The 15,288-nt window shown below is 44.7% G+C and overlaps 1 protein-coding gene across 1 annotated transcript in view; it reads left to right on the forward strand.

Annotated features, from left to right (window-relative positions):
- Positions 1–15,288, forward strand: part of LOC135182850 (nesprin-2-like) — a 277,205-nt gene that overhangs the window by 84,348 nt on the left and 177,569 nt on the right. Inside the window, exons 32-37 of the mRNA XM_064157392.1 lie at positions 3,062–3,220; positions 3,933–4,094; positions 7,521–7,622; positions 9,151–9,351; positions 11,161–11,326; positions 14,080–14,192. Coding sequence (XP_064013462.1) covers positions 3,062–3,220; positions 3,933–4,094; positions 7,521–7,622; positions 9,151–9,351; positions 11,161–11,326; positions 14,080–14,192 — 903 coding nt within the window. The remainder of the gene's footprint in view (positions 1–3,061; positions 3,221–3,932; positions 4,095–7,520; positions 7,623–9,150; positions 9,352–11,160; positions 11,327–14,079; positions 14,193–15,288) is intronic.

The raw sequence follows: 15,288 nt of genomic DNA on the forward strand, positions 1-15,288 counted from the left end.
AAATCTAGCTTTGTTTAATGAATCAAGTTTGTCTAAAAGGAGAGAGATTTAAAAAGAAAAGGTGGGGGGAGATGGAGGAAGGAGCAAAACAAAGGCAAACCAACAAAACCTCAAAAAAACCAAACACAGAAAACCTATGATCTAAGTAATGAAATCCTGTCCTACCATAAACATGTGCTGAATTCAGCCCTATTCAGCTATGCCCTGCAGAATGATTCTGTATTTTCTACCAAATGAAAAACTAGTGGATACTCTCTCAATACAGAAAACCAACTCCTTCATTTGTTACTGAGAAGATCCTTTAAACCACTTAAAGCAAACAGAATAGGTAATGCACCTATTTGGGGCTGCCTGTTTCTCTGCTGTTGCTGTAGCTTCTAACCAAGATGGTAGATCTGTATCCTCTCCTTGCTCATGCCACTGGGTCCCAGGCAAGGCTGCAGGGTTTGTTTGCAATGTGCAATGCTGTGCAGAGACCTTCTCCTGAGCACAGAGGATTGGGAATAGAAGCTGTGCAGAAGTGTCAGCATGGCACATGGCTCGGAAACTTGTCTGTGAGAGAGCTGTCCTGCCTCTCAAGCTGGAACTTATCTACCTGACTGTATGTCATTGCCACCTCATTCAGAGACAGACTTAGGACAGGCCTTCTACATAAGAGCCTCTGCTGCTGTAACTAACGTTTGCTCCATGCTGTCTTTGGCAGCAGTTAAACATTTGCAGTAGCTTTTGCATTAGCTGATGAATCATAGAATCAACCAGGTTGGAAGAGACCTCCAAGATCATCCAGTCCAACCTAGCACCCAGCCCTATCCAGTCAACTTGACCATGGCACTAAGTGCCTCATCCAGGCTTTGCTTCAACACCTCCAGGGATGGTGCCTCCACCACCTCCCTGGGCAGCCCATTCCAATGCCAGTCACTCTCTCTGTGAAGAACTTCTTCCTAACCTCCAGCCTAGACCTCCCCTGGCACAACTTGAGGCTTGAATGAGTAGGCATTGCTGGCCAACCTCCTACTTAATTCCAAGTTTATCACTTTTTAGACAAAAATTAGACAGCCAGTACATTCTTCCTGACTAAACAATGCAACCACTGCACGCAGCTGTCCATGCCCTGGAGTTACACAGAGCAGCATGTCCATCACGACCCATTCTACTCTACAGGTTTCATATTTCACATGTAAGCAGTTTCTTCCCTCAGGCAGTGGTTTGGTGTCTGTGTGCCACCCCCGCTTCAGCTGAGGCTGGGTCTCTTGTTGGTTTCACCAGTGAGTATGGAGACCCTTTGCTCTGTTATCAACCCTTCTTCCTCACCTTGAGTTTTGCAACTCTTGATTTCTGGAACTCTAGTCCTCAATACCTGCTGTGTCCTTGATTTATGACTATATGTTGAGTGCTGTGTCCAGTTCTGGGCCCCTCAATTCAAGAAAGATGTTGAGGTGCTGGAACATGTCCAGAGAAGGGCAACAAAGCTGGTGAGGGGCCTGGAACACAAACCCTATGAGGAGAGGCTGAGGGAGCTGGGGGTGTGCAGCCTGGAGAAGAGGAGGCTCAGGGGTGATCTTATTACTGTCTACAACTACCTGAAGGGTCATTGTAGCCAGGTGGGAGTTGGTCTCTTCTCACAGGCAACCAGCAATAGAAAAAGGGGACACAGTCTCAAGTTGTGCCAGGGTAGGTCTAGGCTGGATGTAAGGAGGAAGTTGTTGTCAGAGAGAGTGATTGGCATTGGAATGGGCTGCCCAGGGAGGTGGTGGAGTCACCATCCCTGGAGGTGTTCAAGGTGTAGTTTGCTGTCTACAGCTACCTGAGGGGTGGTTGTGGCCAGGAGGAGGTTGCTCTCTTCTCTCAGGTGGCCAGCACCAGAACGAGAGGACACAGCCTCAAGCTACACCAGGGGAGATTTAGGCTGGAGGTGAGGAGAAAGTTCTTCACTGAGAGAGTCATTGGACACTGGAATGGGCTGCCCGGGGAGGTGGTGGAGTCGCCATCCCTGGAGCTGTTCAAGGCAGGATTGGACGTAGCACTTGGTGCCATGGTCTAGCCTTGAGCTCTGTGGTAAAGGGTTGGACTTGATGATCTGTGAGGTCTCTTCCAATCCTAATAATACTGTGATACTGTGAAAAGCCTGGCTGAGGCACTTAGTGCCATGGTCTAGTTGACTGGCTAGGGCTGGGTGCTAGGTTGGACTGGATGATCTTGGAGGTCTCTTCCAACCTGGTTGATTCTATGATTCTATGACTTAGGTGATTTATGACTTATTTAATATAACTTAGCTGATGATTTATGACTTATAATTTCATTAAATAGTAACAGAGGAGATTCTCTGCCTTGTTCTAGTTTGTGAGGATTGCTCTGCTGTCCCTCCCCTTTTCTCAGTGGCCGATGGTATCTCTGTGTGAAGATGTGATGTGTGTCTCGGGGAAGGTAGAGATTCAGTATCAAATTGCCTAACACTAGAGGTCAGTGTTTCTTTTCCATCCAGCTTCCCTGTTGTTTGTAAACACTGGCATTACAATGGAGCACAAAGAGGCAATCCAGTGCTTAAAGAGAAAGCAGGGAAAAGGGACATTTCAGTTTCTGGCAGTGACATATTTGACAAGGGCTCTGTTTAAGTAGGATTCAAGCTTTTATTGAGTAGTTCAAAACCTGGGGATCAGAATGCCAGGTTATATTTTTAGAGCTGTAATAGTATCTCAGATGATTGCTTTGTTGGGCATTGTTTATTTCTGTGACAGAGGTTCTGTGTGTGGATGTACAGTCCCCTTGGATCTTCAGATTACGACTGCTAAAGAAAAGCTCTTAGAAATGTATTATCTATGGTTCCCACTCAGCTGTTATGCAGACAAACAGAGAATGATATGGATTTCTAACAGGGAAATGTTCCTATCAGCATGACAAGAATCTGACAACACAGGATACACTTTCTCATCATAATATAAAAGATAGATTCTTTCGTGTAGTGCTGTCGGTTTCAAAAGAGCAGCACATCAGTTAAAACTGTTTTGCTGAATAAACAGTCATAAATGTGCTGGTAAATACTCCTTTGGTCTTTTGTTCACAGATTGAAGAGGCAAAAGAGGAGTTTAATGATCACTCTGAAGATGTAGACAAAATAAATCAGATCTGCAAAACCCTTCAATTCCAGCTCAATAAAATGAGAAGCTTTGAGGAGCCTCCGTTCGAGAATGAGGCTAACATTATTGTGGACAGATGGCTGGATGTATGTAAAAAGTAAATTATCAGGGTGGTCTTATCTGTTATGCATTATAGTAATTGATTCTGACATGTGGGTAATATTTGAAATAAATTAAGTGCAACCTGGCAAAGATTTTTGTAAGAGATAAATCCAAGTGTTTACCAGAGCAAAGCTTCCAGGTTGTCTGTTGGTGTAACGTTTCTGATCTCTTAGGTAGTTTATATGGTGAGTACTCCTCGACAGTAAATACTGCAAGGCAACGTTTGTGCTTTCTGCACGAATCTCTAAGCTTCCATAACAACTTCTGTGCATTTAATTTTTGGAAACAATCTGGGGAATTACAGTGCTGGTGCTTTTGGTGAGAAATGTTTGCCACTGTCGATCTAAGCAGTGCATCAATACTGAGATTAGACGGTATTTACTGGGAGTAGATCAACATTAATGAGCAAGGCTCCTTCCTAAACCTGCCTTAAAACTGGCAAGCTGCCATTGTGATTGGTATGTTTGGCGACATGTGTGTCAGGGATTTAAATATCTTCTCCATGGCTAGTCCACTGTGAAGACACATGAGATTATTTTTTTTTTCCCCTTGCTTGTTTTTTTTTTCCCCTTCCCTCGTTGCTTTTGTGGGTGGCTTCATCTCGCTCAGATTTTATTGTGCTGCCTTTTGCTTTTAGAATATAACTTAATGTTTTTGAAATCTCTGTATGTTTTCTGTCTGTAAATCTCGTGGTAGATCAATGAAAAGACTGAAAACTACTGTGATAATTTGGGAAGAGCTCAGGCTTTGTGGGACAAACTTCTTGGTCTAAGTGGCACAATCGACGCTTGGGCAAAAGCAGAACTTAAGAATGCAGAAGACCATTGTCTGACTGAAGAGGACCTCACACAGCTGCAGGTAATTTGAATGGAAGTTTCTTTTACCCTTAGCTTACACTGTAATGTGCATTGTAAACATGCACATCTCCTAAAAATATCAGCACTACAAAGGAAGAGAATGTTGTAACCTTTGCATGGATAGCTTCACTGAAGATACTGCATAATGTATTGAGGATTTGGGTCCTAGAAACTAGTTAAAAGGTAGTGTATATGTGTACTAAATTGTTTCAAATGGATTCAACATTGCAAGCACTACATTAGACTAAAAAAAATTTTCTTGTTGTTGTACCAACATACAGCAAAGAGAAGTCCTGGAAGGTTTGTAGTCAAAGTAGAGTGATAGAGATATTTCTTATGCCTAGAGAGGCAAGAGAAGAGAATGTCTATAGGCTGACAATTAGTTTTCTAGTCACAAATTGTCTGTCAGTGAAGATACTGAAGCCTCAGAAATGGCTGGTCAGTGCACAGTTCAAGAAGAGGTTGCAAATGTGGCTTATTTGCTCCTGTGATCCTTGTCCCAGTGTGCTCCCCAGCATAATTTAACGCAGCCGTAATAGTGGCTGGCTGCTCAGGGTATCCAAGGGCTGCACACAGGGAAGCATCAAGCAGATCCTCTCTTGCACAGATTAAAGCATTAACTCTCAGTATTGGGGTGCAATTGGCTGTAAAAACACATGTGCTAGCTCTGTGCCACTGAAAAGTCCCAGACATGGGGTTAAATGTTTTGATTTCTGCCTTTAGGGCCATATTGACCAGCTTGCTTGTAGTCAGTACCTGCTAAACAAAAACAATTCCCTGCTTGGATGAGGCAGAATTATATCAAACATCCACTTTGAAAATATCCAGGCAGTTTTTTGCTGCAAATGGTCTGTGTTTTGTTATGCTTATTTGTAGCATTGCTGCTACTATTAGCACAGCTTGTTTGTTTTAATTTGCAGAGCATCAAAAAGCCAAGATGCTCTTTGTGTATAGATCTTCCCGGTGAAAGAGTCCAGGTGGCTATTTTGTCATGATATTACTGCATTTGCCATTGTCTTGTTAGAATTTACCTGGGGTAGTTCAGGTCCCAGAAGGTTCCAGTAAAAATACACCAGCTGGCAACTGCATCTTAAGAGCCATTTTGTTACCTGGAAACTGCTCGAGCCCGACATGATGTGACTGGTGTGCCGCTACTGGTGCTTAGAAAGGGCTGTACTGGAGGGGGCTGCGTGGAGGTTACTCTGCTGCTTCCCTGTGAAAGGATCATTTTCAAAAGAGGGGAGAAAAGGGCAGTGGGGACAAGCCATATTTCCCATGAGCTGTAATACAAGTGGAATGGGAGGAGAGAAAAGTTAATTCAGCATATTGGTATTTTAAGTACAGATGACATCAGGTTAATTTATCGATTGACTCTCATTTGCTTTGTTGTCGATCCTAGAGCATCGCTGCTTTAATGTTCACAGTATCACAGTATCATTAGGGTTGGAAGAGACCTCACAGATCATCAAGTCCAACCCTTTACCACAGAGCTCAAGGCTAGACCATGGCACCAAAACCCCCCAAAACTAAAACCAGCTGCTCTGTGTTTGTCATGCTGAAACCCAAGGTCATTTGTGACTGCCCAGCAGAGCACCAGTGCATGTGGTTTTAAGAAGCTCATCATGGAAGAACAGAGAGACTGTGATGGTTTGGATGTTACCCACCCTCCCATACTTAGGAAAGTCACCCAGACTAGACTCAGCAGCTGGAAATTAAAGAATGAAGCTTTATATTTACAGCTTAGTGCAATATACAAACAGATTTTTGCATTATATACAGCTATAGACAGAAATAGACAAGTTAAAAAGGTAATACAGAAGTACAACAGCCCTCCCAGAAACCAGAGACCCAGGAGGGACTCCCAATCACCATTCCACCTCCCTTCCACCCCTCTACCTTATTTCATACTTTGCCTTATGTTCAAGGTGGGTTTGAAGAATCAGCCTGTGGAGTTAGGAAGCAGACAGTTTAGTTAGAGAGCAGGTTAAGAGGGAGAGAAGGGAGGCAGCCAAAAGCCAGGGAGCAAACTCTGTTATCTCTGTTTGTGTTCTTGTTTTCATACATCTCAGCAAGCCTATGAGTGCAGTAGCCATCACCACTGTTTGCTTTTCACAGCCTATCATCTCATTCCTCTCACTAAAATATCCCAGCTAGGCTCCAACTAGCACAGAGACATTCTGCTCTCCCCTGTAGCCAGTATGCAAATGGGAAGTCTTTTAAGGGCTGCAGCACATGAATTTGTTTAGATGATGGCTTGCATAGAGACTGCAAAGGAATACTTTATCCTGAGGGAGATTGGAATATAGATTTGGGAATATAAGACAGTGTGTTTCTTTCATATATATGCTGTTTCATAAATAGAAGCTTGTGTCTTACATTCACCTTGCTGGGTTGATCCAAAATCCATTCAGATGAGTAGAAGTCATTTCAATATACATAAGATTTACATTTTAAAGTGTTTGCAGCATGTGTTATATTTTATCACATCCCTGACAAAGGATGCCATCATGATGCCAATTCTTGACTTTATGTCTGTAGCGTCTGAGACTGTACCTTCTTAATGGAAGCACCAAGAAATAAATATTAAATTAGAATTGTTTCCCTGCATATTTACTTGGGTTAGTACAGAAGTAAAATAATTAAGGCTGATAATAATTAAGGTTAATAATTATGCACTGTTCAGGCCACACCTTGAGTACTGTGTTCAGTTCTGGGCTCCTCAATTCAAGAGAGATGTTGAAGTGCTGGAACATGTCCAGAGAAGGGCAACAAAGCTGTTGAGAGGCCTGGAGCACAAACCCTGTGAGGAGAGGCTGAGGGAGCTGGGAGTGTGCAGCCTGGAGAAGAGGAGGTTCAGGGCAGACCTCATTGCTGTCTACAACTACCTGAAGGGAGGCTGTAGCCAAGTGGGTGTTGGTCTCTTCTGCCAGGCAACCAGCAACAGAACAAGGAGACACAGTCTCAAGTTGTGCCAGAGGAGATCTAGGCTGGACGTTAGGAGGAAGTTGTTGCCAAAGAGAGAGATTGGCATTGGAATGGGCTGCCCAGGGAGGTGGTGGAGTCACTGTGCCTGAAGGTGTTGAAGCCAAGCCTGGCTGAGGCACTTAGTGCAATGGTCTAGTTGATTGTCTACGCCTGGGTGCTGGGTTGGACTGGATGATCTTGGAGGTCTCTTCCAACCTGGTTGATTCTATGATTCCATGATAAATTTAGGCTGGATTTGCAGTAATAACAGCTTTGCCTCTGTCTCCAATACCAAAAAAATAAGTAAATTGCTAAAATTAAAATCAGGAGATGGGCCAGTTATGGGAGCTCTAAATGTCAAAATGCAGAATCAGGATATTAGTAATATAGTCTTCTAACAGAAACAGGGAACTTTTATTTGTGGGGTTACACAGTTACTGATGGTTTTTTTCCCTAACTTTAGGCTTGCTTACGAGCTCAAGAGCAGAAACTCCAAAAATTCGACAACACAGTGGCTGAGATAGAAGAACTTCTGAATAGTAATGAACCTCCACTGGAGCTACAGGTACAAAGAAGTTTTACAGCTGATGTACCAGTACTCATTATTGCAGCTCTGCTCCTGGTATCATCTTGGGCACAATCATTCATAATCTACACCTACCTGAAGCGAGGCTGTAGCCAGGTGGGGATTTATCTCTTCTGCCAGGCAAGCAGCAAGAGAACAAGGGGACACAGTCTCAAGTTGTGCCAGGGGAGGTATAGGCTGAATGTTAGGAGGAAGTTCTTGACAGAGAGAGTGATTGATGTTAGAATGGGCTGCCCAGGGAGTGGTGGAGTCGCCGTCCCTGCAGGTGTTGAAGCAAAGCCTGGCTGAGGCACTTAGTGCCATGGTCTAGTTGATTGGCTATGGCTGGGTGCTAGGTTGGCCTGGATGATCTTGGAGGTCTCTTCCAACCTGGCTGATTCTGTGATTCTATGATTTCTTGGTTTGACTTAAATCTATCCAAAGAGAATTGGAGGCTTTCTCCAGTTGTTAGAACTGAATGTATCATTCTAAACACAAAGGTTGCTCTCTGTTCTGTGCTTTTTGAGGTCTTAGAATTGAGCCAACTGTTTTGCAGGCATGCTGAAAGAGGCCAATATCACTGATATCTTGCTTTTTGCTCTTGGCTAAGAACAAGGCACAGTGGGCACTTTTTTGATCCTAGCAACTGAGCATGCGGTTATATTCTGAACTGTAGCGTTACCTGAGTATAGCTTAGTGTGAGAAAATCTTTTGGTGTTAACTTTACACAGCAAAGAACCCATCCTTCACTGCTGTCTGAGACCATGTTAGCCTACCTTGGTTGTATGCCTGTTCCCTGAGCATCTGCTCCTGGTGTCTGTCAGGTGCACCTTGAACTTGACCTGATTTGGCTATTCATGTGATTATCCTCAGCAGACTGTGAACTCAGAGGAGTTTCACTAGGTGAGGTGATCTAAGGAGCTTAGGAAGGGACTCAACAACCTGGTCCCTGGCACACTGAGAAGCACTGGATGTCCTGCAGTGGTGTTTCAGCATGTGGCCATGATTCTGTTGTCTCATGATAATCAGCGGAAGCCTTAAAACTAAGATTGAGGACCTGTTGCTCCTTAGTGACTGGTCTGGAGCCAGAGCTTCCCATCTCACTGCTGTCCTTTCCTGGTTTTTTGAACAGGAGTAGGGAATTTGCCCTGGTGGGATCACTGCAGGGAGGTTTGCTAGAGAGAGCTGGTACCCTCTTCTGCGTGATAAGCAAAGCACCTGTAAGGCCTTTTTCCAGCTCAGGGCAGACCCTGAAGGAGACTGACAACTGAATTTGTTACCAAAGCAGTGCCACTAAATGCATCACTATTAAAGATGAACAGAGATCATTCCTCCTCAGAAAAGCAGGGCTTAAATGCTTATATTTTTCAATTTGTAGAGGGGGATGGAAAGAAAGTGGAACAAACTGTGATTGCAAATGTCTGGACTTCAGATCATTTCATTGCTTTTTGTCTACCATGGATTTCTGTAATGCTGTAGGAAATCAGTCCACTGTAATATCTGACATATATTCATTTCCAATTTTAAGGTCATCAGATCATCTGTTGTGCAAAATATGGAGCTAATAAAGGAGCTCTTGTCAACAAAGAGGAGGACCAGTGAACTCAGCGTGAATACTGCAGAATTAAAAGGAGACCTTGATCTGGCCAAGACACAGATTGGAATGACTGAATCACTTTTAAAGGCTTTATCTCCATCTGACACTTTAGAGATCTTTACTAAATTAGAGGTAGCATGACCCTAATTACTCATCTTTTATGCTTTTATTCATTATTTCTATCCTGGGCAAGTCTTTGAAAGTGTTTCTCCTGTATATGTTATCAACTGTTAGAACAACTCAAGTGAACAGCCTGGCTTGAACACTTCCTTAAGCTGCCAGAAACATGATTAAAAAAAAAGCCTTTTTTTTTTGATGTGTTATCAGATGTAGTTAACATTTGCAGCTACTGGAAATGGTTAGTGGTAGGCATGACAACTGTATACCACCCAAGATATGTCAAAGCAGTAGTGCGGGTACTGGATGGTGTCTTTTCCAGGACTGGGTAGTAAACAGAGATTGTCTTTTTGCCTCCTGAGCCTGCTGGCAAGGGCAGCTCCCAGTAAGCATTTTCACCCAGCTTTCCATCCTCTTTGCACCAGGGAGAGAGGTGAAAAAAGGGCTGCTTGCTTTCTGGGAGGTTAAAAGCTGGCAAAATTTAAACATCCTCTTGAGGAGTGAGTGGAGTATGCACATTCTGGATATCAGACCACTAGTGTATGTGACCATGAAACCACAGGCATTGGAAGAGAGATACAGCTTTTAATTAACTCTTCCATCTCCTAAATTATCTTTCAAGTAAGAGATTAAGGGGTGGTATTGCCTATGGCAACAAGTTGGAAGGCAGAAGGGCTCTGCAGCGGGACCTTGACCGCCTGGACAGATGGGCAGAGTCCAATGGGATGGGGTTCAATAGCTCCAAGTGCAGGGTGCTGCACTTTGGCCACAACAACCCCATGCAGAGATACAGGCTGGGGTCGGAGTGGCTGGAGAGCAGCCAGACAGAGAGGGATCTGGGGGTGCTGATTGATACCCGCCTGAACATGAGCCAGCAGTGTGCCCAGGTGGCCAAGAGAGCCAGTGGCATCCTGGCCTGCATCAGGAATGGTGTGGTCAGCAGGAGCAGGGAGGTCATTCTGCCCCTGTACTCTGCACTGGTTAGACCTCACCTTGAGTACTGTGTTCAGTTCTGGGCCCCCCAGTTTAGGAGGGACATTGAGATGCTTGAGCGTGTCCAGAGAAGGGCGACGAGGCTGGGGAGAGGCCTTGAGCACAGCCCTACGAGGAGAGGCTGAGGGAGCTGGGATTGGTTAGCCTGGAGAAGAGGAGGCTCAGGGGTGACCTTATTGCTGTCTACAACTACCTGAGGGGTGGTTATGGCCAGGAGGAGGTTGCTCTCTTCTCTCAGGTGGCCAGCACCAGAACAAGAGGACACAGCCTCAGGCTGCACCAGGGGAGATTTAGGCTGGAGGTGAGGAGAAAGTTCTTCCCTGAGAGAGTCATTGGACACTGGAATGGGCTGCCCGGGGAGGTGGTGGAGTCGCCGTCCCTGGAGCTGTTCAAGGCAGGATTGGACATGGCACTTGGTGCCATGGTCTGGCCTTGAGCTCTGTGGTAAAGGGTTGGACTTGATGATCTGTGAGGTCTCTTCCAACCCTGATGATACTGTGATACTGTTATAGGTTCTAGGTGTTTATGTGCTCTAGAACATACTACCTCACTGTACACCATACATTTGTTCTGTGTGATGCCAAAATGTGCATGAGTGAATGTATGTGTAATTATGTGTATATACTCAGATGTATATACACTGCTCAAGAGGAGTTCAGTGCTCATATCTGCATATTGGTGGCCTTCTTAATGCCAATGAATGGTAAATTACTTTGACACTTAAGCAGGACTAACTCCATTTGCAGAACTCCAGTTTGTACTAAAGCAGCTCTGTAGAGTCAATTTCTATTTGCACAGCCTAATTTTTCTTGCCCTTTTCTGTAACCTTAGGAGATACACCAGAAAATTCTGCAGCAAGAGCACTATGTGACATTACTTCAAGAGGAGACGGATTGTCCTGATGTGGATGAGTTAAATAAGCAGCTTAAATGTGTCACTGATTTATTTAACAAGAAGAAACATGTGTTTCAAGATCACTTCATTGGCGTTTTGAACCGTAAGCAAACACATTTCACATTGATGTAGCTTTATAGGTTAGTATTTACCATCATAATCACTTTAGTAGGCTGAGCATGAGCCAGCAGTGTGCCCAGGTGGCCAAGAGAGCCAATGGCATCCTGGCCTGTGTCACGAACAGTGTGGCCAATAGGACAAGGGAGGTTATTCTTCCCCTGTACTCAGCACTGCTCAGGCCACACCTTGAGTGCTGTGTCCAGTTCTGTGCTCTTCGGTTCAAGAGAGATGTTGAGATACTGGAACATGTCCAGAGAAGGACAACAAAGCTGGTGAGGGGCCTGGAGCACAGCCCTGTGAGCAGAGGCTGAGGGAGCTGTGAGTGTGCAGCCTGCAGAAGAGGAGGCCCAGGGGGGACCTCATTGCTATCTACAACTCCCTGAAGGGAGGCTGTAGCCAGGTGGGGTTGGTCTCTTCTCCCAGGCAACCAGCAATAGAACAAGGGGACACAGTCTCAGGTTGTGCCAGGGGAGGTCTTGGCTGGGTGTTAGGAGGAAGTGCTTCTCAGAGAGATTGATTTGCCATTGGAATGGGCTGCCCAGGGAGGTGGTGGAGTCACCATCCCTGGAGGTGTTGAAGAAGAGCCTGCCTGAGGCACTTAGTGCCATGGTCTGGTTGACTGGATGTGGCTGAGTAATAGGTTTGGAGATCTTTTCCAACTTGGCCGTTTCTATGATTCTATAGGGTAGGCTCTCCCTGCCCATGGGAGGGGGGTTGGAACTAGGTGATCCTTGGGGTACTTTCCAACCCTGACTGATTCTGTGATTGGAAGGCAGCTATTAGGTCCCCTCAGAATCTTCTCTTCTCCAGAATGAATGACCCCAGCTCCTTCAGCCTTTCTCATAGCAGAGATGTTACAATCCTTGGATCATCTTTGTAACTCTTTTCTGGACTTGCTCCAACAGCTCTGGGTGGAACTTCTTCAATATCTCAAACTGCTTCAGGGGTCTGCACGAGATATAAATGGTTTTTGATTCCTTCAAGCCACACAATCTGAATCAAAGTAGTTTGGTTTCTATTTTTTACATTAAGAAAAAAAAAAAGAATGTAAAGTATAAAGCATAATTGAGGAACAGAGCATTGCACAAATACAGAAAAAAAACCATAAACTCAGTAATTATTTTTCTTAATTTCATTGTAGTTATGAAAGTGATTAGCCTTAGTAGTTACTTTTTAGTTTATCATAGAATCATAGATTGAACTAGGCTGGAAGAGACCTCCCAGATCATCCAGTCCAACCAGTAGTGACTGGCTTCCAACTGGATGTGGCACCATTGACCACCACTCTCTGGGCCTGGCCATCCAGCCAGTTCTTGACCCAGCACAGAGTGAATCTGTCCAAGCCATGAGCTGCCAGCTTGGCCAGGAGTTTGTTGTGGCAGTCGGTGTCAAAGGCTTTGCTGCAGTCCAGGTAGACTACATCCACATCTTGCTCCACACTCACCAGGCAGGTAACCTGATCACAAAAGGAGATCAGCTTGGTCAATCAGGACCTGTCCTTCCTAAACCTATGCTGGCTGGGCCTGATCCCTTGGCCATCCTGCAGGTGCTTTGTGATCAACCTATTCCATGACCTTGCCTGGCACTGAGGTCAGGCTGACAGCTCTGTAGTTTCCTGGTTCCTTCCTCTGGCCCTCCTTGTGGATATTTGATATTTATTTGTGTGGAAATAAGAAAAGTTGTCAATAAGCTGAGACAGGTTTTGCTTCCTGAAACTGCATCTGGGTCAAGGCAATCTCAAGCACAAATCCAGGCTGGGCAGTGACTGGCTGGAGGGCAGCCCTGAGGAGAGGGACGTGGGGGTGTTGGTGGACAAGAAGCTCAACATGAGCCAGCACTTGCAGCCCGGAGGGCCACCCAGGTCCTGGGCTGCATCAGGAGAAGTGTGGCTAACAGGTCAAGTGAGGTGATTCTCCCTCTCTATTCTGCTGTGGTTGAGACCCCACCAGGAGTACTGCATCCAGTTTTGGAGCCCCTATTACAAGAAGGATGTGGAGATGCTGGAGCATGTCCAGAGAAGGGCCATGAGGATGATCTGAGGGCTGCAGCAGCTCTGCTATGAGGACAGGCTGAAAGAGTTGGGGCTGTTCAGTCTGGAGAAGAGGAGGCTGCGAGGTGACCTTCTTGTGGCCTTCCAGTATCTGAAGGGGGCCTACAAAAAAGCTGGGGAGGGACTTTTTAGGCTTCGTGGAGTGGCAGGACTGGGGGGAATGGAGCAAAGCTGCAGATGGGTAGGTTCAGCCTGGACGTGAGGAGGAAGTTCTGCACTATGAGAAGGAGGAAGTTCTGCACTATGAGAGTGGTGAGAGGCTGGAATGGGTTGCCCAGGGAGGTGGTTGAGAGTCCATGCCTGGAAGTGTTTAAGGCCAGTCTGGATGAGGCTGTGGCCAGCGTGATGTAGGGTATGGTGTCCCTGCCCATGGCAGGGAGGTTGGAACTAGAAGATCCTTGTGTTCCCTTCCAACCCTGACTGCTTCTATGATTCTATGAAACTGCTTTGTATAGCAGACTGTACTTCCCAAGTGAACAGCTGTGTTTATTGTCAATTCATGTTGGGTTGAAAAAAGAAAGTATGAACTGCAGCATTTTCTGTCACATTGTCTGTAATGAAAAGCAACCTCTGACAAGTAGCAATGATAAATCTAATGAGTAATCCTTTGAGTTCCTCATGTTAAATAGGATTTTCTTTTACAAAATACAATTAATGAAGAAAATTGGAATGTGTCTTTTTTTCAGGTCAGTGCAAGAATTTTAATGACTGGTTCAGCAGCACTCAGCTGTCTTTGAAGGACTGCTTTGACCCTCCAGAAACAAAAACAGTGCTGGAAGAAAGGCTGCAGAGGCTAAAGGTAAAGTATTAAAACGTTCTAATTTCTGAAGCTGATGGTTTTTGAAGTTTTACTTTTTTACACAGGAGACTATTCTTGGAAGTGAATTCACTTGCAGTGGTTCTGTAACTCGAGGCTGAATGAATATTTCATGCAACTTAAAGCATTACTATAGAGTCATAGAATCAACCAGGTTGGAAGAGACCTCCAAGATCATCCAGGCCAGCCTAGCAGCCAGCCATAGCCAATCAACTAGACCATGGCACTAAGTGCCTCAGCCAGGCTTTCCTTGAACACCTCCAGGGACGGTGACTCCACCACCTCCCTGGGCAGCCCATTCCAATGGCAAATCACTGTCTTGAGTATGTGGAATGAATAAAACTTCGTTTAAACAGAGTATCTGTTCATGTTCAGACATAATTTGGCACGTGAGAGGTGGGATAGTAGTTTGTGTGAAACCCATTGGAATTTTTTCAAGTACTTCAGTGTGCAAAGATGCAGGAAGTCAACGATCTGGAGAATAAAATGAAATTCTGACTCATATTGGACTCAAACATGAAAAATTTGCATTCACTTTGTAGCCATTTTCATAGAATCAACCAGGTTGGAAGAGACCTCCAAGATCATCCAGTCTACCCTATCACTCAGCTCTGTCCTATCAACTGGACCATGGCACTAAGTGCCTCACCCTTGATTTACTTTAAGTCAGAATCAACAGAAAAGAGATGAAAAAGCTACAACATCTGCAAGAAGCAATCACAGCTAAGTGGCAGAAGAAGACATAGTGATGTCAGTGCTGGATTTAAATTCTATTTGCCTATTTTTTCAGTGTGTTTTTGTGCTGTAGAGAATAAGACCCAAGTTGTCTAGTTAACTTTCTCCTTATTTTACAAACAGCAACTTTTCCACTTCCAAGTGAAATCACAAAATCATAGAATCAACCAGGTTGGAAGACACCTCCAACATCATCCAGGCCAACCTAGCACCCAGCAAACTGTGAATTAACATATATTGCATTTCAGGAATTGGAATTACTGTAGAAAATATCAGTGGAGATACCACGAATTGAAAAACTGATTACACAACAGCAAATTTAATGTGTGTATCTTGTATTTGT

Source organism: Pogoniulus pusillus, chromosome 1, assembly GCF_015220805.1.
Source record: "Pogoniulus pusillus isolate bPogPus1 chromosome 1, bPogPus1.pri, whole genome shotgun sequence".
Lineage (NCBI taxonomy): Eukaryota > Metazoa > Chordata > Aves > Piciformes > Lybiidae > Pogoniulus > Pogoniulus pusillus.